We start from the raw sequence: 24,071 nt of genomic DNA, 5'->3' as shown, positions 1-24,071 counted from the left end.
AGCACTTACATATATCTTGGGTTTCTTCCCCGTGTATGGACTCCTCTGTAGGCTTAGCACTGCTCTTTTGTGCAGTAAGTGGGAGTGTTGGGTGATTAGCCATTATTAGCAGCAGCACAGATAGCAAGAATTGGGTGCAGGCTGTCCTTGATTTATGCTGAGCTCTGTCACTTCGAGGGTTGGCAGTTCATAGCGCCAGCACCTCTGGGCTTGCTGCATCAGTTATGAATATAAAAAAAATTGCTTGAGCCCTGGCACCTCCTTAATTAAAAATTACACTCTGGCCTAGTGAAAGTAGAGACATGGTCAGCAGACCTGCAGCAGGGTAGATTGGCTGACCAGGCCCACTACCAACAGGGAATACAGAGGTAGCTTGGCTCTTAGGGTCTTTGGCTTGGCTACCAGCACATCATGTACATGTGTCCAACTTGACATCACTGAGACTTAATTATATTGTTTAAAGCGAAGCACGTGCTTAGGAGCTTTGCTGAGTCAAAGCCTGTATTGCCATTGTACACATGTACGCTGGAGCTCTGGCTTCACTGATGTCAATGCCAGCTCTCCCACAGACTTCAGTAGGGCCAGGTCTCACTGTTACCACTCTGTGCAGCATAAACTTTCACTGGGGAAAATACCACTTACAACATCCATAAAATCGTTTCCAAACGTCACTTCTTGTAACCTTTGGATAAATGCGGCGATGCCATAGCAAGGCTCAGTGGAGACTCTCAGACGCAGTCCAGAGCAGGAGGTGAAGCCTTAGGGATGCTCAAGCCCTCCCTTATGGCTCTATTGTGTAAGAGGAGCACATAGCTGTGCCATACTTTACAGCCTGAACATTTCTGTGGCATTGCTATCTTTCATTAGAGACTCATTCCAGCCAGTTCACAGGTTTGGACTGTAGGTTGGACCTCCCTAGTCCGGCACCCTTGGCCCCTGACTGGCCTCTGCCATCGCACCTCCCTGCCTTGGGGCTGCTGCTGGCTCCAGCCCCACTGCCATCAGCCCTGCAGGGCTCCCCCCTGTCATTGAGCTCCTGACCCGGGAGCTGTCTGGTCCTAGTTTATGCAGGTGCAACCTGCAGCAATACTATTGGGCTTGTGGAAATCATTAAGGACAAAACTATGCTGGGGCTTTGTGTGGATCTAGGAGGATGAGAAGAGATAGGGCAAGGAGCTACCACCACTTGGTTACTTTGTGTAGGGATGTGTGTAGCCTGTGAGTGCACTCCTGCTCATTCAATGAACCCTCAAGTGTGCAGAAGCAAGGAGCAATAAGACAGAGAAGGAAGGAGAAAACTGTTCTTTGGTCCCACCCTCTCACTGGCCCTAAAGCCATGTGTCCTTTCTGCCCATTTGGGAGCTGTGTGCTTCTGGGGCCTGAGGGAGTCTTCCCATGCAGACCCAGGAATAATCTACATTTCAGTGATTTCTAGAAATCCAAATGAATGTTATATGTGTTCAGTAACAGCCACCTCATAAATCATTTTGGTTCTAAGCTTTGCTGCAATGTCTAAAAGAAGAGCAACTGTTAGTAGTGTAGGTACTTCTGCAGCTCCCTCCATCCAGGTGCTCACCGTCATTAACACATTTATTGTCAAAACACTCTGACAGATTAAGAGGTAATATTGTCCCCATCTGTACATGGGGAACAAATGGGGCATAGAGTGGTTTAGACTTGCTTAGGAAATCTGTGGCTGGGCTAGAAATGGAACCTACAAATATGCTACGTCTTTGGCTGGTGTTCTAGTTTCTAGACTGTCCTTGCTAGTGCTAGCTACTGTTCCCAGCAGGAATGGTAAGAAATGTAACATGTATGTTAAATAGTAGCAAATCTGCTTTTCCTTTGAATAATCAGATACATGTATTTCCACACTAATAAAACAAGGCTGATACTTTCCTGATGTCTGTTTCATGTTAAATCCTTCAGCATAAATAATTTCTTAAATATAGATCTTTACCATACTAAACTGATGTTCTGGTAAACATGCCACACACAGAAATGATAGATAGCAAAGCTGGCTTGTGCACAGTTATATCAAATAATTCACCATTTCAGCTAGTTTAAGCAGTTGAGGGGGGAAAGGAAAAGCTTGTTCAAAATATGTGTGGCTAGAAAGCTGAAAGCACCTGTCCACAGTCCCTTGCACTGCTGCTTATGGACCAGACAAATTACAGACCTTGTGCTTGAGGCGCAAGTCCTGCTAGTTACCCCACTACATGCTTTATGCCACCATTTGACACTTAATAGGGGTGAGGTGCTTTGAGGTGTATTGAATGGCAGGAGCTATTAAGTATATGCAACAGCTACCATGTGAGCAGAGATTCAAAAGACTGTGGAATTGTTAAGCTCAGAAACGAGCTAATGGTGGGGGATGGGGGAGGGGGTTGATAGAGCTCTATAAAATCATGAAGAATATGGAAAAAGTGATTAAGAAAATGTTATTTTACCCTTCACGTGACATCAGAATCTAATGAAATTAATAGGCAGGAAGTTTAAAACAAACAGAAGTACTTCTTCACACTGCACAAAACTGTCCCATGGAATTAATTTCTAGGGGATGTGGTAAAGGCCAAAAATCTGAGTGGATCTGAAAAAGAATTAGATAAGTTCATGAACGATAGGCCCAGCCATGGCTATTAGCTAAAATGGTCCAGATGGAACTTCATGCTTTGGGTGTCCATAAGCTCATGGCTTCCTAATTCTGGGACTGCCTGATAGGATGGATCACTTGATAATTGCCCTGTTTTGTTCACTCCCTCAGGGTATGTCTACACTACCCCCCTAGTTCGAACTAGGGGGGGTAATGTAGTCATACGGAGTTGCAAATGAAGCCCAGGATTTGAATTTCCCGGGCTTCATTTGCATAAAGCCGGCCGGCGCCATTTTTAAATGCCGGCTAGGTCGGACCCTGTGCTAATCCGAACTAGCTGTACACCTCGTTCCCCATGTACGTTCCACGAGGCGTACAGCTAGTTCGGATAGGAAGCCTAATCCGAACTAGCTAGTCCGTGCTGCGTGTAGCCGCGCAGCACGGGGTCCGACCTAGCCGGCATTTAAAAATGGCGCCGGCTGGCTTTATGCAAATGAAGCCCGGGAAATTCAAATCCCGGGCTTCATTTGCAACTCCGTATGACTACATTACCCCCCCCCCCCAGTTCAAACTAGGGGGGTAGTGTAGACATACCCTCAGAAACATCTGATGAAATATTACTCCAGATGGACCACTGGTCTGATCCTGTATGGCCATTCTTATGTTAAATATAATAATAAATAATAGAGCTACAATATATTGTACTGGAGCAGGAAATTAACTTTGTTTTCCTGTTTAGGAATCTATGCATTTGGACTGTTTGCTACAGATATCTTTGTAAATGCTGGACAAGTAGTAACGGGGAATCTTGCACCACATTTTCTTGCACTTTGTAAACCCAATTATACAGCACTTGGATGTCAGCAGTTCACACAGTTCGTCAGTGGTGCACATGCCTGTACTGGAAATCCAGATCTTATTATGAAAGCCAGAAAAACGTTTCCATCCAAAGAAGCAGCTCTAAGTGTATATGCAGCTACATATCTCGCCGTAAGTACATTGTGCCATTTAATTTCATTGTATCTTGAATACAGTCTGTATATAAGCAGTCTGAGATATTTTATTACTTTTTTGAATGTAAAATAAATAATAACAAGTAATATATCTGAGACTTTTCATCCATTAAAATTTAGACTTGAAATATTTTGTAAAGTATTGAGATTCCTTTGAGAACTTGAATAATTACATGAGGCCAAATTCTGCTGTCAGTTACATGAATACTACTTTTGTGGGCTCTAGATGTAGGGATAATATGAGGGAAAATTGAGGAGAGATCAGGTTTATGAGTGTGTTTGTTTTAAAAAGGCATTTCTGTTCACCCTTAAGTAATGGATTAGAACAAAAGTCATCAAAGAGAACCTCATTGGCCCAAAATTTGCATTCGTATTGATGTAAATCATGACTAACTCCTTTGAATTCAGTGGACACACTATGGATTTGTGTGTGCACATCTAATCTAGTGATGGCCAGCCTGAAGGCCAGATATCTTTCAGAAAGACAAAGCAGCCATAGACATCACTTTGGAGTATATTTAATCTCCTGTCCTGCTCCTTTTATGCCACACAGGTGGTAATGCAAAGGGAAGGCATCTGTAAATTCCTTGCTGGGGATTCCCATGGAATCACCATAGCCATCTCCTGTGCCTCCTCCCGACACCCCCCTGGCTGCAGGGGTGCATTGGGAGGGTGAGAGTGGGATGGCAGCTCATTGTGCTCTGGCTGTCCCTCTCTGGTTAGCAGCCTATTGGAGACACATGTCAGCTAGTGGAAATTAGAGCAGCCAATGGCTCTTCTCACCTGTCCAGGGGATGGCGTAGCATGTCAGGTATTTGCAAATGCTGCTTTCTCATCTCATCTTTTCCTCTTTACACCTCTCCTGAGCCTCCCTGGGTGGCTGACTGAGGGTGAGGAGACATCCTTTGCCAGGAGTTCCACTAGCTTCAGGAGAAGCCAGATGAGTCCTTCTCTTCCTCTCTTGGCCAGGGAAGCAGGGAATGAAAGAGCCAGAACTATTCTTTCCTCCCTTCCCTGTGACAGCAGGGGAACTGGGACAGGAGCTGCTCCCAGTCAATCTGGATCACACCAGAGCTGCTCCAGGGGCTGTAGAAGTGGTGGCAGAAGGGGAGTGGAGGAGGAAGTAGCAATGGGGCTGATTCCAACATTGCAGTTTAAAATTATAGGGAGCAGCGTACAGAGCACACTTCCCATTCAGAGCCAAATCCACAGTTTTCTTCTTAATATAGTCACCCTCAGGGCCTTAATTTACAACCTCCTGGTCTCATCTAAGTTGAGAACCAAGGCAAATGTATAGATAGCTCTGTGGTCCTCATCATTTGATAAACTATTACCTTCAAATGAAGCAATTTTTGCTTCAGAGATGTTTGTTTTTCAAGCTTATTTATATTTAGAAAACCTTGAGTGAGTTGACAATTGATATTTATCAACTAAATTCCTACTGGCTGGCAGTCCTTTATGTCCACTGATCCCAGAACACTGAAAACATTGTTCCTAGAGTACCTTCTTGTATTCCTAGAAACTGTTAGGGGCCTACAGACAACACATTTGTGTTTCTGGCACTAAATGAGCATTTACAGAAAGTTCCTTCCTTGAGTATTCTAGGAGCATTGATCAGCATCCCCACAAAGAGAGTGCTATCTGCAAATAAGTAGGGAGGCAAATAATAAAACAGCCTCCATCATGCCTGTGGGTAAGAGCAACACTCCTCTTCAGCTCTCTCTCCTGTTTTGGGGATGTACTTGAAGCATCTTTTCATTCTTTGAAACTTATTTCTGTATTTGCTTCAAGATATTTTATAAAATAATTGGACTTTTTCATTTTAATTGCTCTGATATGTCTTAGCCATCTGTAAAACTGGATTTCCACTTTAACCATGAGTCATGGCAACTAAAGAAAACTAGCTGCTACAGCCACTGCAGAGCAAAAGGAAAAAATAACACTAATGTATTTAAAAGCCAAACAATTCTAAACCGTTTTCTTAAAAGTCAAGATTTCAAGGTCCAATATCTAGTGAGTCATCAGAAGAAAGTACAAATACCTTATTCCATTTATTATAATGCTTTCAGATTTCTAAGTGTATAGATCATTTTGTTGTTGCTCTGAGAGTTTGCAAACCCTCAGTGGCCATGACATGAATAATTCAAGTCTTGGTCCTTAGACCTATGTCATTTTCAATTCCTATGCTTTTGATTGGAGAAAGAAGAAAACATTTGTTGTTGTAGGGTTTATTAAGAAGAAAAACTGGTGGTTGTGAAGGAAAACTGATTAACGATTGGAGTGCTTCAGATATTTCTAGTACAGTTGGTGTGCAAGGGTGCATGTGACAAGGTCAGAAAACTAAATAAATGGGGGTTTATTTCATGTTGTGAGTTCTCTCTATAGCTGCAGAAATGAATGCATCCCATAGGTATCATGTACTTTGCATAATACAGTGTTTCTCAACTTTTTAAAATAAAGTACAGGCAGTCCCCGGGTTACATGGATCTGACTTACATCGGATCCCTACTTACAAACGGGGTGAGGCAACCCCGCACTAGCTGCTTCCCCCCAGCAGACTAGGGAGACGCGAAGCTAGCGCCCCCGCCCCCCCCAGCAGACCAGGGAGACGTGGAGCGGCTTTTCTCAGCAGACACCTCAGCTTGAGAATAAAGGACTGAGGGAAGTGAGATGTGGGAGAATAAAACTGAGCTCTGGAGAAATGTTTGGCTAGAGTTTCCCCTACAATATGAACCAGTTCCGACTTACATACAAATTCAACTTAAGAACAAACCTACAGTCCCTATCTTGTACGTAACCCGGGGACTGCCTGTACTCCTTTTTTAAAAGAAGTACCCCCTTTTAAAAAAAATTGAGTACTCCCAGTACCTAGTTTTCAGACACCCACAATTTTTTTCTACCATTGTAACACATTTGTTTAAACAACTTAATCATAGCCTGGTGGGCGATGAAATTTTTGGGTGTAAAAAGTACAAAAATAATAAAGCATTTGTTGCCGGCAAGAGTAATTCTCAGGTACGACATTGGGTTCTTTAAGTACAAAACACGCTGCACAAGTATCTGTCAAACACCAGCAGTTTATTTCCTGATAGATTTCAACTGTACCCCTTAACTAAGGGTATGTCTAGAAAGCCTTTTTCGACAGATCCTGTAAACCTCCTTGCAGGAGGCAGAAGGGATCTGGCGAAAAAGGCTTTTTCAACAGATTCCCTTCTAGACTGCTGCTTTTTGCCGACAAAGTGCTGATTCAGCAAAATGTGGTGGCCATTTTTATGCAAATTAGACATGGGATATTTAAATCTGCTGACAGAGGGATGCAGTCTAGATATACCCTAAAAGAACAACATGATAGGAAAAATGGCATCTTATGTCCCTTCTGCAAGCTGGGGACCCCGTTTCAGCTGTGGACGAGTGGGAAGTCATCTAGGCTTCCGAGGCACCGGTACCAGAGTCCATCAGTGAAGTCCAAATTGCTATACTGTGGTGCAGCTTTACATACAATGTCTCTACCTTATTTTGCAGTTTGGAAATTTACAGGGGTTTCATATTACTTGTTAATGTATGTTCAGCTGTTAACTATCGATCTGGTACTACTTGTCCTTTGACCTTGTTTACATGATCAGTACATCTGGGTAAACAAGATTGTGATGTGTTCCTGCTCTTTTCCCTACCCTTATCTATAACTTGTTTTTGCTACAATAGCACCACCGCTTATCTTAAATGTATGTGTTTCTAGAGGCTTGCTTCTGGCTCATCAGATATAGCGGAAGGGGGAAAATACATGCCTCACCACCCCTATTTGTCACATGTACAAAGTTCTTCCACAATTACTGTAAAACTTAAAACAAAAATTCAGTTTTCTCCCAATTTCAGTTGTGTTGATGAAACTCCCCCTCCCACTCCACTCCACCCCACCCCACCCCACCCCAGACTTCTCTCAAGTACCACTGAGGGTACTCATACCACTGGTTGAGAAACACTGACATAGTATACATCAATATAGTTAAGTATACATCAATATAGTTAATTATACTACAATGCTATAAAATAATGACATGAATTGAATTCTGAATTAGTATCCACTGAATGATCATGATGCAGTTCACTCCCTAAGTCACGGGTGGGCATTCATTTTCATGGGGTGGGCATTTCATGAATTTTGGTATGTGGTCACATGCCAGCTTCAGCCCCCCCCCCCCAGAAGGGGCGGAGCTTCAGGCAAAAGTGGTGGATCTGGAAGCTACAGAGAGAGAGAAAGTGTGTGTGTGTGTGTGTGTGTGTGTGAGAGAGAGAGAGAGAGACAGACCGACTTTGTGACACAGATTGAGTGTACGTGGCACAGAGACTGGAAGAGTGTGTGTGGCTGTGTGTGTGTGTGTGGCTGTGTGTGTGTGTGTGTGTGACAGTGACTGTGTGTTTGTGCCACAGGGACAATGTGGCACAAAGTGGGTGTGTATCACAGTGCCACAGAGAATGTGTGTACTTGCTGCTGCTGGGTAAGCTGTCCTGCTCTGTTATCTCCACTCTCCTGCACCCTGCAGAGATGGAGTATTGGGGGGGAAACGTGTGTATGAGAGAGCAGGAGTACTGAAATCTTAGAAAAAATACACTACGTCTTAAGACAGGAACTCCTCTGAATCACGTACTTCATTTTTTGAGTCACCATGCTTCAGACTGGAGCAGCTCTGCTGTGTGTCTCCCTCTCCCCAACCTCTACTGTGCACAGATAGGGTACAGGGACGGGGAACACCCTGACTTCCACACTTCCCTTTCCCCTCCCCTCTGCACAGCTAACAGGAGAATCCTGGGAGCAACTGGGCTGCAGGACTGAGCAAGATAGTGAAGGGGCAGCTAAACGTACACTGCTAGCTGTAAGTGTGCATGCCCTGCTAATCAGCTGGGCTGGCCAGCGAGAAATGCTTGGTGGGTTGGACCCGGCTTGATTTTACCCACTTCTGCTCTAATTCATGACACATTTATAAGTACATTGTACAGAATAGGGAGAAAGTTGTCCCTTAAAATGTATATTTCCTGCTTTCATCATTCATTTTCTACAAGTTTTGTGGTGTGCACTGGTACCGCTAGAAAGCCCAGTTTAGTACATGTAAAGGTAAGAAGTGCAGTGTCCCATTATTTCGGATGCCTGTTCCTCAGATTTATATGTACCCACTCAGCTGACCTTCCACAGAATTATTCAACAGGGAAGAAGTTTTAATTTGTCTGGGACTCCATTAGAACTTGGGTACCAGGGTGAGTCCAAGGATGCACAGACTGCAGGCCTCACCCAGGCTGACGTGCGCATTAGCATTACTGGAGTACTGAGTGCAACTCTTCCCTTTCTGGGGCAAACATGCTCCTTGACTGTTACAGGACGTATTGTTTGGAAGTTGTTGCAGAATCCCAGTTGTCACTCCCTTTGCATGTCAGCCTACTATGCACTAAATACATTTTAGGAAATAAGCAGGGAAGGAACTATGCCAGTGATTTCACCTTAAGCAGGATTGGTGTGATTTTTACCACGCAGTGTTTTTACACCTGAACTCAGGAGCCCTGTTTGTGCTATCTTCTGTATTGGTCTATTGACAAACATCTATGGCCTCTGTCACCATAATATCTGAGCAGATTGGCTTGTTAACAATAGGTTCTTTTTTTGGCTAACTCCTTTGCAGAGTGTGGCTTTTTTTGTTTTGTTTTTGCATGTGGGTGGATGCTATGGCAACTCTGAATTTCCCTTCTGCTGAAAGCTCAGCCTTCTCAAACTATTTTGTTTCTGATATTTGAACCTTTTCTTTACTAGGGACTTCTCCAGAAGGCCTTAGCAACTGAAATGTTGGTGACTAGCAACATGAACTGTCTTCCTCACACTACTCCAAGCACAGATGACTGCAGTGATTCAGCTTACCTTTTCCTAGCATTTTCCCCTCCCCCATACCAAAACCCTAAATGAAAACAAAACTCTAAATGAAACAACACAAAATCCAGTCCAAACCTTTTACCCATGCATGGTTACTCCTGGGGACTCCTCTTTAAAGATTGCTCAGCCCACAGTCTTCTCCAGAGTCATTCCCCAACCTTAATAGCCAGTTGTGATGAGTCATCTGGCTCAGTAGAGTAGAACTTCAGAGTTGTGAAGACCAGAGTTATGAACTGAGCAGTCAATCACACACCACATTTACAATCGGAAGTATGCAATCAGGCAGCACCAGAGGGAAGGGGGGCAAAGGCAAATACAATACTCTGTTAAATATAACCTCTAAAAATAAAGGAAAAGAAGCATTTTCCTTCCTCATAGTAAAGTTCCATTACTGAGATGTTTGTAATACTGAGGTTCTACTGAAAATCATTAGAACCAATTCCGAACAGGAAATGTTCCCTACTAACACAATGGGATGTGTCAGGTAACCATTGTCTGCTTGTTAAACAGAATAAAGTATCAACAGAATTTTGACATGCAAACAAATACAACATAGTAGAATAAGCTAAAACTTAACCTGGTCTCATTAAGTTGGGAGTATATTAAAATACATCAGTTATGAAAAAAACATGAATATATTGATAACTGAATACACAAAAAAGAATCCATGAGTCTTTTGGGTACAAATTCAAAGCAGTAGATTAGGATCATTCTTAGGCTTTCATGAGTATTGTGGCTAACAATTGTTACTCTACTTTGAAAATGTGGGCACTGATCTTTGCAAGTTATACCTTGAAAGAGATTTTAATTCCATTTGTGAGATTAAAAGATTTTGGATTTACATGTCTGAAAAATATTCAGATCATTTTTGGTTTTGTTCTGTTTATTATTATTAATGAATAAATGCAGGTTGGGATTACAGTGCAGTAAATCTGGCAATATCAAGAGTGCTAAAGATCTCCTAGATCCATTTCTAACTGGATATGGTAAGGAGCCATCTATGGACATTTTATTTGCCTTCCAAATGCTAGACAAAACTTTTTGATCTGTTGATTGCATTTGATACCATTGAGTATGAAATTTAGGCATGGCTGTGATCTAGGCAGGGATAGAATTTGGTATAATGAAGGAACTCCATTTTTTTTCTCTGGAACCCTAATGTTGGGCATTTTATGCTCTGTCCTGTGAGATTATCATCCTTGCATGTAATACGCCATAGGAGGAGACCATGGGACAGTTTGGGTTCTATTGCCATCAGGATGATGATGATGACACTCACCTCAGTATATCTCTTAAGAGATCCAGAGGGCATAGTCTCTTAGTGTTCCCTCTGTCTACTTAATGGTATCTGGATAATAGCTACTTGGCTGAAACTCAGTCCAGACAAGACAGAGCAATGATGATAGTCTGTGGGAAATATGTGATGGTATTCCCAGTACATAGCGAAAGAGAGATGGGGCTGCCCATCTTTTGTTAGTAAGGTGTACAACACAAGGGGCCTTTGGAATCATTGTCTTTGGCTGCTCTTAGAAGTCAAGGAGCAGCAATATTCACCCACGGAATTTATTTCCAACAATGAGCATTGATTAAAATCTTTCCCCTTTAATACTGATCTTGTCTCATCTATTAGATGCCTCTGTCACCTTCAGGCTGAATGACTTCAATGGTACTTCAGCTGAGGTTCAGACTGTACCTGAAGACCACTTGGTGTCTTTATTGAATGCACAATGTGTCTGCCAACTAAACTATTGGTGTGTCTCCCACTGAATAGATATCACCTGTGCTCCATTGTCTGAATTACCTTTCAGTTTCTTTTGGGTGGACTTCAAGTTGTTAGTTTTAATATACAAAGGCAGTGTTCCTGGTTATATTAGGGATGTCCCTCTCCTTGTGTTATTACCCTCCTGTTGAGAACAGATGAGGCGCACCAGCCCTCAGATTTACATGTCTCAGGGCTCATAGCAGAGCATTTCTGTCAAGGACCCACTGCTCTGGAACTCACTCTCCTCTATGGCCAGGAGCCCAGTTTGTTGGGTATTTAAAGAATGTGGGAAGGTCCACCTCCTAGCACTGTGATCACCAACCCATTGATCGCGATCGACTGGTCGATGGCAAGGCCTTGACCAGTCAATCACGAGGCATTCGGGCATCTCCACCCCCCATTTTGCCCCCACCCCCGAGAAACCCCACTACCTACCTCTAATGTACTGCCGGCTTCCCCCGGGGTGGACAGAAGGCCTGTCTGAAGCCCGCGTCACTTCCGCAGGTTCCGGAAGTGCGCAGGCTACTCCCCTCCCACGGCTCTATTGCGTGCTGGGGGAGGAGGCATCAGCCCTGGAGGAGGAGTGCGGCGGCTTCCCTGCGCTGCCGGCGCTGGAGGGGTGAGTTGAGCGCAGGGATTTCCCTGCGCCGTGGGAGCGGGGGTCAGCCTTGGGGTTTAGCCTGGGGCAGGCGCCTGCAAGGGTTGGCTGCGCTGTCAGGGGAGGAGGTGGGGTTGGTCAAGCCAGGACACAGGAGGGGTGTGTGGCCCTGGGGCAGGCGCCCGGGGGGGTTGACCATGCTGCAGTGGGGGGGGGGGACTGACTGTGCCACACTGTGCTGCAGGAGAGGGGGTTTGGCCCCGGGGCAGGTGCCCGCGGGGATTTCGCCCCGCCGCAGGGGGGTGGGATTGGCCACGCCGCGCCGTAGGAAAGAGGGTTTGGCCCTGCCAGGAGCGGATGAAAGTTTTGCGGGGCCCAGGGCAGCACAATTTTGCAGGGCCCCCCTTTGGAGAAAAAATAGAAAAAAGGCGTCAAATGCTCAAATTGATGGCTATTTTCATATTAAATGTGAATTGGGTAAATTCGATAGAAACTTAATTTAGTTGGAAAATTTTTATTTGAATTATATTATGTCATTCTTAAACAAAATTCTGCATTAATAATTAAATATTTTCATTTGTATTTTAGTCTATTATAGCTGTCTAGCTCTTTTGGCAGTGCATGCTTCAATTATGTCATTAAAGTCCATTTCTTTACACAGGTCGTTTTCAATCGATATAATCAAAAGACCTACAAAACACTCCTGGCTCATAGTAGATCTTAAGTAATTCTTTATTAGTTTCAATTTAGAGAAACTTCTCTCTGCCGAAGCTACTGTCACTGGACTAGTTAGAAGTATCCTAAGAGTGATATAAATATTAGGATATATGTCTTCCATATTGTTCGAACAAATTATTTTCAAACAATCATGAACTGTAATACAACTGTCTGGAATAATTCTACAAAAGTTCTGCAACTCTTCATAAAGATCTAAACCTTCAATGTCACAGGAGTCACCATCTTGTAGATTGACATGAAGATCCATACAATGTTTTTTAGTGTGTCCTTATCCATTTCTTTGATGCTTTTCATATCATGTAGAAAACCAAATACATTTTTGTGATTTTCGTACCACTCGAATTATTTCTTCATAGAAACAAGAGCAGAATCAACAATTATCAAAAAGTAGTTTATTTGGTATGATTCCTCTGCATTTTCAATAGGTTCATCATTTCCCTTGTATGAAAACTATTCGTTTTATTTTTTAGACGTTTTTCCTGAAATGTTGGATTGATGTTCAATTCATCACACATCTCTTTGGCTGTAGTTAATGCACTTTGGAATTCTGAAGATCTGCATTCCTCCAAATATGATACAAGATACTTCAAATGATTTAAAGCAATATCCATTTCTATATTTTGTTTTCTGCAGAATTTTTCTGGTAGTATTTACTTTAAGTAATACATCATACCAAATAACAAGGCTGGTTAAAAATTCATATGTTCTTAGATGCTTTCTGACAGCAAGTACTTCACATTTAAGTTTGTGATCCATTACCGTATTTAAAAGTGCACTTAAAGCATTGTCCAATCAAGTTGTTTGAAATCGAATTGCTTTAATGCTTCCAATACGGCACTCCCATCTAGTTTCTGAAAGTGGTTTTGGTGAAAGTAGAGGAGCATGTCTTTTAAATACATCCCATCTTGCTGTTGACACCGCAAAAATTGTGTAAATCCTTTGTAGTATCTCGAAAAATGTCACCATTTGCGTGGACGATTTTGCAATATCTCCCAACACTAAATTCAAATTGTGACAAGCATAGGGTACATAGAAGGCTCTTCGATTTTCTTATAAAATTAAAGCCTGCACTCCTACATTTTTACCCTTCATATTAGCCCCGTTGTCATAAACTTGTCCTCGACAGTCCTTTAAATCTAATCCTAGATCTTGGAGTTCATTTTTTAATCTTTCTGCTAACCCTCTTCTTGTTGTATCATCAACAACTAAAAAATTGATAAACTTTTCATCTATTTTAAAATCTTGATTTTCTATATTCACAAATCTGATTATCATCGATAATTGTTCTTGGTGACTGACTTCAGGAGTACAATCTAATATTATAGAATAACATTTTGCCCGTTTTACTTCATCAATTACGTGTTTCTTAACTTTTTCAGATATTGATATAATTAATTCATTTTGAATTAAGTGACTCAAAAAATGGTTTCAAGTATCCTTTTCTGTTAAATGGTATACATGTTCTGCCATCACTGGGTCAAATTTAGCTAATAATTCAATTATTCCCCCAAAATTTCCATTATGGGATTGAAAAAGTTTTTTGGTTTTTCCTCTGAATGATACATTTCGACTCGCCATAAATATAATTATTTCAACTATACGTTTGAAAACTGCAATAAGTCTTTGTTTCTCTTTTTCTATCATGTTTTGCGTCATCTTATCGATAGTTACTTTATTCTTCAAACGTTTTTGTAGATCTGTCCATTTAATCATTCCTTCACGATGATTCTATGAATTTTCATGTTCTTTTAATCTTTCAGCCAAATGTTTCCAGTCATTGAAACCGCCAGTAACAAGGGCAATTGGAATTGGCGCAAACAATTTTCAGCTAAAGCAGTACACAGTATCTTGAAGTAAAGAATAAACTAACCACATTCTTTCCATCATTTCTCCATTGTTTAATAATCCGGAGTAATGATTTGCTGAAAAAGATCTGTTTTGTTCATCTCTAGGAAATTTAAAACTTTTTATTTACGGTTCCTTGCTCAGCAATCAACAACCTGACTTTATCAGTTAGAATAGTTGCCCATTTTGCAGGGTCGGTAAAACTTCTTTTCGGGGCATATTCTAACTCACCATTATCATCTTCTGATGAAAGCTCTTCTGAATACTTGGAATCAATTTCGGCAAGATCTTTGTTACTAATGTTGACTTCAGCTATTGCGGATTCTTCTAAAAAAAGCAGATGATTTTGCTTTAGTTTGTCTAATAACCTTGATGTTATTGCAGTTAATGGGTCATCTGGCAGATCTGGTGCCATTGAAGACGAAGTGAATGTTGATGTTAATGGCAGATTTTGTTCTGTTGTCGCAATTGAAGTTGGAGTAAGTGGATAATTCCACAGAATCTACTTCTACTGCATCTGAATGTGATGACAGTGACAATGATTAGGACTGTTGTGGTTCTTCATCTAATTTTTTTGTCTTTTGAACAAATTTTTGCATAGTACCTTTTAGACTGAGATTACATTCTTCAAGTTTTCTTTTCTTCTTTAATTTTTGACTTCCTGACAAATATTTTCTACCTGCGTCTCTCGCTCTGCTAGTCATTTTATAATTTGGGGTTGTTGGCAAATTTACCCTTATAAAATTTTTATTTATCTGTAAAAAATGGAGTTTTTTTACTAACAGGTAGTAGCACGTGCGCAAATCAGTTTCAATCTGTCACCCATTGCGTATTCACATTACTTCATTACACGTTTCACATATCAATGTTAAGTGTTCATTATTTAAAAAACTAGCGAATAGTGCTTTTCAGGTCTCTCCTCCACATCTGTCTCTCTCTCTCCTCCTCCTCCTGCCTCACTCTCCTTTTTGTCTTCTCCTCCTCCTGCCTCACTTTCTCTCTTCTTCTCCTCCTCCTGCCTCACTCTCCTTTTCTCTTCTTCTCCTCCTCCTGCCTCTCACTGACGGAGCCCAAATGGCGGTTTGCACCGGCTGAGCGGTGCAGAGCCGAGTGCCATGGCGGGAGGCGAAGGGGGCGGGGCAGTGACTTACACAGCTAGGGGGCAGGACCTGGGGCTTCTATCACGCCCTTTGCCTCCCACCATGGCCCTCAGCTGTGTTCTGTGCTGCACAGCTGGGACGTCGTGCGGGAGCAAGCGGTGCCAGTGCAAACCGCTGTTTGGGCTCCGCTGGAGCAAGTGGCTCTAGCGGCCGTTGCGGCCCCACGCAGCAGCTCGGTGAGGGTACGTCTAGACTGCAGGAGTTTTTCAGGATTCCAGAGATACCGCAGAAAAACTTTTCTGCATCCAGGGATGCATTTGTTCTTCCACTTCTTTTAGTGGAAGAGCAAGCATGATCTTTCGGTCACCCCTATATTCCTCTTTCCGCGAGGAATAAGGGGGCTTCCAAAAGAAGGGTTTTTTCTGACATTTGGTCAAGTCTAGACAGGCCAAATGTTGGAAAAACTTCTTCCTACAGAAGAATTGGGGGGAGGGAAACAGCAGTGTAAGGATGGGAGGTAGCAAATGATGGAGAGGAGGAGAACAGAGGGGGGGGCTTCAAAGAAGGGGCGGGGCGGTAGATCTTGGCTTGTTCTGTCATTTAAAAAGTGATCTTGGGTGTAAAAAGGTTGGAGACCGCTATCCTAGCACAAGTTTTTGCCTGAATGGAGGATTAGAGGAAGCTCCGGTGGTTTGTTGGGACTGTGAAGTTAGAGTCATGTCAAGGTTGGTGTATTTATCTAATGGATTTCAGCATTGCTTGTATTCTTAGAGAAGTCATGATTCAGTAATTAAAACATAGGAGACTAAATTGAGAATTGAGAATTTAGTACTGCTGTATGTGTCAGAAAGTCCTGAGCTCTGAATAATTGATTAGTACAAGTTCTAGGAAATTGTACTTTGTATTATGCAGCACCTTCCACAGAAAAGTGCCCAGAATTCTCTCTTTACTCTGAGCACTAGTAATGTGGAGAAATAACATTTCTACTAAAACTAGGGATGTTAAATTTTGAATAATCAACTAATCGACTAGTCAGTAAGGAGGGTGCTCGCTATCCCACTGCACCTCTGCCTTTGAAATGTACACTAGCTGCCTGCGGTTCTTGTACATTTCAAAGGAAGAGGTGCAGTGGGGAACCCGCGCACGGGGGACCGAAGCAGTCCCAGCTCATGCAGGTTCTTATCTGCTGCACCTCTCCCTTTGAAATGTACAAGAGCCACCTGCGCAGCTGAGAGGATGCAGTTGTTGGGACGGCATGAGCGAGGACTGCTTCATTCCCTGCTCATGCCGTTTCCCCGCTGTGCCTCTGCCACCACTGCCCCCCGCCATGGAGATAGTGTTGAGGGGAACCAGCTTTTAAGCCAGCTCCCCCCAGCACTGGCTCCTTCCCCCTCCTTTCTGCCTCTCTCTGATAGAGGCAGTAGGAGAGGAGAGGGGAGGAGGAAGCAACTAGTTGAGTCACTATGGCTGTGTCCAGACTCAGGGTTTTTTTCGAAAAAAGTAGCCTTTTTTCGGAAAAACTTCACTTGCATCTAGACTACAGCCGCGTTCTTTCGAAATTAAATCGAAAGAATGCAGCTTTTCTTTCGACGGCGGTAAACCTCATTTCACGAGGAAGAATGCCTTTTTTCGAAAGTGCTCTTTCGAAAAAAGGCGTTCTTGAATGCCAACAGGGCTTTTTAGAAAGAGAGCATCCAGACTCACTCGCTGCTTTCTTTCGAAAAAGCGGCTTGCTTTTTCGAAAGTTCTGCTTGCAGTCTAGACGCTCTTTTTCGAAAGAGGCTTTTTCGAAAGTATCTTTCGAAAAACCCTCTTTCGAAAGAGGCTTGCAGTCTAGACATAGCCTATTTGACTACCTGATAAGCATATGCTTATTGGCTAGTAGTCAATAGTTGATTGGTCATTTACATCCCTAACTAAAATCTGGTATTTGCAATGCTATGGAAGAAGTATAAGATTGGGTGTGGTAACAGAAGAACCGAGGAATTTTCTATAGGTCTCACGTAAGAACGGCTATACTGAGTCAGACTAAAAGGTCCATCTAGCTCAGTCTTTCAACAGTGGCCCCAGAGGGAATGAACAGAACAGGTAATCATCAAGTGATCCCTATCCTGTCACCCATTCCCAGCTTCTGACAAACAAAGGCCAGGGATACCGTCCCTACCCATCCTGTCTAATAGCCATTGATGGATCTAACTTCCATTAATTTATCTAGTTCTTTTTTGCAATTCTTTCTTGAAATTCTTTTGTTTATGGTAAGGCTCAGAAGAGTGGAAAACAGATATATTTTCTATTTTCCCTAAGGACGCAGTTACGGTATGTCTACACTATTCCTATTTCGGAATAGGAATGCTAGTGTAGGCATTCAGAATTGCAAATCAAGCCCAGGATTTAAATATCCCGCGCTTGATTTGCATCTTCCTGGCCGGTCGCCATTTTTGAAATTTACAAGTCCGGACTAACTGCCCGCATCTACACGCAGCAGGGACCCGATATTTCGAATTAAAGCCCTATTCCGAACTACCAGTTATTCCTCCTGCAAGGAGGTTTACCAGGTAGTTCAGAATAGGGCTGTAATTCGAAATACCAGGTCCCTGCCGCGTGTAAACACGGACAGTTAGTCTGGATTTGTAAATTTCAAAAATGGCGACTGGCTGGGAAGATTCAAATCAAGCGTGGGATATTTAAATCCCAGGCCTGATTTGCAATTCCGAATGCCTACTTTAGCTTTCCTATTCCGAAACAGGGGGCTAGTGTATACCCTTAGATTTACTCCAGGATTGAATTTGGCCCAATGACTATTGGATAGACCAGTGTTTCTCAAAATGATCCATGGATCCACATGGTTTTTTAAAATTTATTCATATGTTTCTAGATTGTTTCATTTACCCCATAATGTGTATGTACAGAATATATAAAACCTATATTTTGTTTCATCTTGGATAGTGTTGTCACACTCTTACCTGGAAATTTTCCTGTTAAAATCTTAACCAATATGTGTGGTCATTTTTCTGCTTAAGTCTTTAAAGACATAGTCGTAAAGAGGATTCCATTTAATAGTTTTCTTTGTGTAAGGCATAGCAAAGAAGATGATGATCATTCTGACCTCTAGTGGCAGTAGGTATGAATTGTGGTATGGATGGTTACAATCAATTTTTGAACATATCAAATGTATAATATGTTTGGGGAAAAATAATATATACAAAGGTCTTTTCTTTTAAAAAAGATGCATATTAATAACAATTTGGCTACAGAAAGGCATTATGGTTTTGTAAGAGGTAGGTTATCTTTTTATAACTTGCCACCGTGTCTCAAAACCATCACACCATGTGAGAAGTCACCTTCTTACTGATCTTATGCCCCTATGTGCATAACAGCTTCTTATCCCAACACTGCTAGCTACATGTCCAGGAAAACAAGATTAGCAATAGCAAGAGTACTACTGATCAGGATTTAACAAGGAACTGATTCAGAAAGAGAGAGAGAGAGATAGAACAGTGCTATCTATAATAGTTCTCTGATGGATCATTACAGGACACGTACCTTGATATTACATGCATAATCTGATTTGGTTATTGGCCTTTTTGCTATGTTAATTACTTTACAAATTATTTTTGATTTCTGCACATTTTTGTCCTTGAAATAAAATTAAATACTTTTTCAGTAAGCAACTTTATTCATCCAACATCCTTCAGCCTCACTAATAAAAGCACAGGTTTAATACACTGAGCTGTTTTTCCTTTGTGGAGATGAATTTAATATTTATGAAAATTAACATTTTTATAAACCATAGGAAAAAAATCTGTACTCTTTCAGTGTGTATTGTTTTGTTTAACTTATTTGTTTAATGTCACTTTGCTTCAGGAAAAAGAATAGAAAGTGTATTTTATTATGTTGTGTATGTACACTGCCAGGCTAATCTTTGATTGAGTTAAATATTAGAACGTATTCCTCCAAAAGTTCAGGAAATCCGTGTTAGAGATGGATGGCTGTAATTCTTTGTTTCTAGTGTCTACTGAGAACACTATACATTTGAAATGCCCCACTGCGGAGGAGAGAGTCTAGAGACAGGGCCCATTTCCTGATTCATTATCTGTAAAATCAGCCTGTGTGATAAAGACAAGGTCAAATGGGGACCATATTGGGAGAACTCTTAAGTTACCCTTGTGAAGAATGTGAGGGTGCATTACCATTTTGATTGAGGCTCTCAGTAGGCTCAGTAGCGGGAACTTATTGTTAATTAGCCAAGGAGGACAAGGACATATACAGAGCCTGATCCTGCAGTGCTTTCTGACTCAGGCCACACTCCTATTTTGTTCAAGAGGGTGTTCTGCCTGACTAAAGAGTTGAGGAGTTCTAAGCACCACTGAATGCCGCTCACAGAGTGCTCAATCTGGAATGGATTTAAGGGGACTTGGCTGAATTGTCTCCTTAGACTATAATATTTTGGCTCCTGAGTTAGAGTTAAGATTATGTACTGAAGCAATAAGCATAGATCACAGGCAGTTGGTATGCATCACCATCACGTGCCTTTGGAAAAGCCATTTATTTAGTTCATATTTGCTTAGTAGTCATTTTGACGTGATACCCTATGGTGCAGAGTTGAATCAGGGTAGCCTCCTTCCATTCTTGTCAAATCTGTCTAAGCTAGCGATGGGCAACCAGATTAGTGGTGGGCTGCATATGTGGCCTTCCTTCATCTCAGTGGGTCACAGCAGTCTGCAGCCACCTGCAGCCCAGATACTTTCTGTCTGCTCTCTTCCCCCATGCACCTTTTGTGCACTGGGACACTGGAGCCCTGCACTTTCTACTTCTTCCCCTCCCTCTCAGACCTGTTAGAATGCCGCAAATCACCTGATTCGCACTCCATGCCCACTCCTCCTCTGCCCTCCCTCCCAGAGCTTGAACAGCCACAAACAGCTGATTCATGGCATTCCAGCTCTGGGAGGGAGGGGAAGGAGCAGAGACAGAGCACAAATCAGTGGATTTGGTGTGCTCCAGAAGTGCAGGGATGGAGAGGGAGGAGTAGGAAGTGTGGGGCTCCAGTTCCCCAGTGCACAAGAGGCATATGGGGGAGGGGAGCCAGACAGAGGGTTCGTGGGCTCCAGGTGCAGTTCCAGTGGGCTGAGTTGCCTACCACTGGTCTAAGCTATGCTTGAATTCTTGTTGCACTTAAGATATTGCTCTCTTCCTTGATCCCAGGGGGAAGGCGACCTGTGTTACATGGTATGAATTGCAATGATTGCACAGTGCTAAAATACCCAGTAAGTCTAAAAGAGAGAGTCACTGGATAACTCAAACCACATTGTGTTTGAAGCAGGTTTGCAACACAATGCTTGCAAATAGCAGCTTCCGCAGCAAGGCAAGTGTCTGCATTTGCAAAGGGTGACCACAGTGGCATGGCAGCAGGGCAGGGAGGGGCTCCCAGAGTGACTGTGTGTTCGTCACCTCCTCTTCCCCATTTGTCAGGAGAGTGCAATGTTCCCTTCCCAGAGGACTCTGTGGGCAGGAAAGGGCATGGGAGCATTGGAAGGACAGGGTTTCATGCAGACACTGAGGAACCTGCAGGTGGGAGGGGAAGGGATTCTGAGCATGGCAGCAGAGCAGGGGCTCAAACTATCTTTCATTGGGAATGAGCAAATGGAGGCATGCTGCCAGTGGTATCAGTTACATATTTCACTTCCCCTGCTTCATCCAGGTTGCCATATGTGCTACCAGTCTTCTCTGAATCACACACAGTGACAGGGAGCAAACACTGAGTTAATGTGGCCATACACCTGGAACTTATGCTACAATGCTTTGTGTTGCAATGATGTCAGACCACTTGCTGCTGGCTTGGCACAAGGGTGCCATTTTGGGAGTGCAGGAGGGAGGCAGAAGCTGTGCATAGAGGGCCATGGCTTGCTTTCCTTCCCATTCCCCTATCTAGGAGCAAGGAGAAAGTACATGGATTTTGTGAATTACTCCTCTCTTCACTAGCCAGGAGTGATAGGCATGCCCAGAAGCCGTGGATTATCCCCTCGCTCCCTGATAGTCAGGGGAATAAGGAGAAAAGCAAACAGCATCCCGGTACTCATGACTTCTGCCTCTCCTCGCCTCCTGAAATGATGCCCTTAGCTTGGCGTGGAAAGGTATCCTACTAAGGAGGACAGAATAAGGCAGGCTTCCCCGGAAACTCTCTAAGAAGGATGAAAGAATACCTCTGTGAGAGAATTCCCACTCTGCCTCTGCCTTAACCCACTTGTAGCATGATTAAAAATGTGAACTCACCAGAAGTGTCCTCCCCATCATCAGGGCCCAGCAGCGAGACATCCTGGGAGCAGGCAATTGGTTGCAAAGTTATAAAAAGGTCCTGGCTGTTGGTGTGATCAGATGCTCTGCTCGCTTGCTGACCAGTCTCGTACTCCTCATCCACACTGTCCTCCCCGCTGTTGCCCGAGGCTACTACCTGAAGAGTCTCTTGGGGGGAATCAACAGACTGGGCTGGGAAACTGGTCAGTTCCCCCCTAGAATCCCGTACAGCTGCTCGTAGAAGCGACATATTTGCAGCACTGACCCTGATCATCCGTTTGCCTCCTTCGTCTTCTGGTATGGCTGACTGAGCTCCTTTATTTTTGTGTGGCACTGCTGGGCATCCCTTGCGTATCTTTTTTCTACCATGCTCTGTGCGACCTTGTCGGGAATATCAGCGAGTTTTTTGGTTTTTTTTTTTTTACTGATTCATAGATCTGCCTAAACAGTTTCCTCTCCCTACACAGCAATGAGGTCTAGGATCTCCTGCACACTCAATGCTGGAGCTCTTTGTGCCCAGGCCATTCATGGCTAGGTGTCATTAGCCACTGGCCTAGACTGGCTGTATCCTAACAATCACCGTTCATACCATTGCAGTGTGACTCTGTAATTCGTATATCTGCTGGATGTGGTATACTGTCCCATGTAGAGGCACTTGACTACTTAGCAAGAGAAAGAATGAATATACTCTACAGCCTTAGCTGAGAGCCAACTGGCTTTTAGCTCGTCCACTAAGCTCCAGAGGTCCCAGGCTTGGTTCCAGCTGTTGGCATTACAACTGCACTTGGTGTGTACACTGACAATGTCACTTAGGGTATGTCTACACTACAAAGTTAGTTCGAACTAACGTCCATTAGTTCGAACTAACTTTCATAGGTGCTACACTAGTGCTCCGTTAGTTCGAATTTAATTCGAACTAACGGAGTGCTTAGTTCGAACTAGGTAATCCTCATTCCATCAGGATTAAGCTTAGTTCGAATTTACTAATTCGAATTAAGGGCTGTGTAGACCCTTAATTCAAACTAGTGGGAGGCTAGCCCTCCCCAGGTTTCCCTGGTGGCCACTCTGGCCAACACCAGGGAAACTTGTATGCCCCCCTCCCAGCCCCGGAGACCTTAAAGAGGCATGGGCTGGCTACGGTGCCCATGCCAGGTGCAAGCCTGCCAGCACCCAGCCAGGAGACCCTGCACCTGACACGGATCGAGCCACCCACCCGATGCCCCCCAGCCCTCCCCCTCTTCCTGGGACCAGGCTGGCGGCTCCCGGGAGTTTTCCCGGGACCCCAAGAGGCAGGCACCCGCCTGGGCTAGTGCAGACATCGTGGACCTCGTCCACGATCTCCGCACTAGGCACAGGAAAGTGGCCAGCTAGGGCAGGAGAGCTGCCAGCCTGGCCACCCAGGAGCAAGTGTGCATGAAAATCAAGGGGGTCCATTGAGACCCCTGACCCTGAGCTCTGAGCTTACAATGGCCGTCTTGGGTCAGACCAAAGGTCCATCTAGCCCAGTAGCCTGTCTGCCGACAACGGCCAACCCTAGGGACCCTGGAGGGGATGGACCGAAGACAGTGACCAAGCCATTTGTCTTGTGCCATCCCTCTCCAGCCTTCCACAAACCTTGGCCAGGGACAACACTCCTACCCCCTGGCTAATACCACTCCATGGACCCAGCCTCCTTGACTTGATCTCACTTCCCTTTAAACTCTGTTCTAGTTCTAGCCTTCACAGCCTCCTGCAGCAAGGAGTTCCACAGGTTGACTCTTTGCTTTGTGAAGAACAACTTTCTGTTACTAGTTTGAAGCCTGCTACCCATTCCTTTCCTTTGGTGTCCTCTAGTCCTTCTTTATGGGAACTAATGAAGAACTTTTCTGTATGCACCCTCTCCACCCAACTCCTGCTTTTAGAGACCTCTATCCTGTCCCCCCTCCATCTCCTCTTTTCTAAGCTGAAAAGTCCCAGTTTCTTTAGCCTCTCTTCATATGGGACCTGTTCCCAACCTCTGATCATTTTAGTTGCCCTCCCCACTCCCAGCCTCTCTCTTCCCCTCTCCCACCTCCTTTTCCCAGTCTCCCCCAGTTTTGTTCAATAAAGACAGATTCCATTTTTGAACACAATTGTCCTTTATTTTGTACATCAAGAAAAGGGGCTAGGGAAGGGTAAGTGGAAGGAGGTGAGGGAGGAATGGGGTACGCGCCCCCGATGGGGAGGACTGGGCTGGCT

General features: G+C 43.6%; 1 protein-coding gene across 1 annotated transcript in view; it reads left to right on the top strand.

Annotated features, from left to right (window-relative positions):
* Positions 1-24,071, top strand: part of PLPPR5 (phospholipid phosphatase related 5) — a 73,181-nt gene that overhangs the window by 31,129 nt on the left and 17,981 nt on the right. The window contains exon 3 of the mRNA XM_075936596.2: positions 3,333-3,583. Coding sequence (XP_075792711.2) covers positions 3,333-3,583 — 251 coding nt within the window. The remainder of the gene's footprint in view (positions 1-3,332; positions 3,584-24,071) is intronic.

This window comes from Pelodiscus sinensis, chromosome 9 (assembly GCF_052426305.1).
Source record: "Pelodiscus sinensis isolate ZL-2025 chromosome 9, ASM5242630v1, whole genome shotgun sequence".
NCBI lineage: Eukaryota > Metazoa > Chordata > Testudines > Trionychidae > Pelodiscus > Pelodiscus sinensis.
Note: the sequence above shows the minus strand (reverse complement) of the source record. Positions and strands in the feature narration are given on the sequence as shown.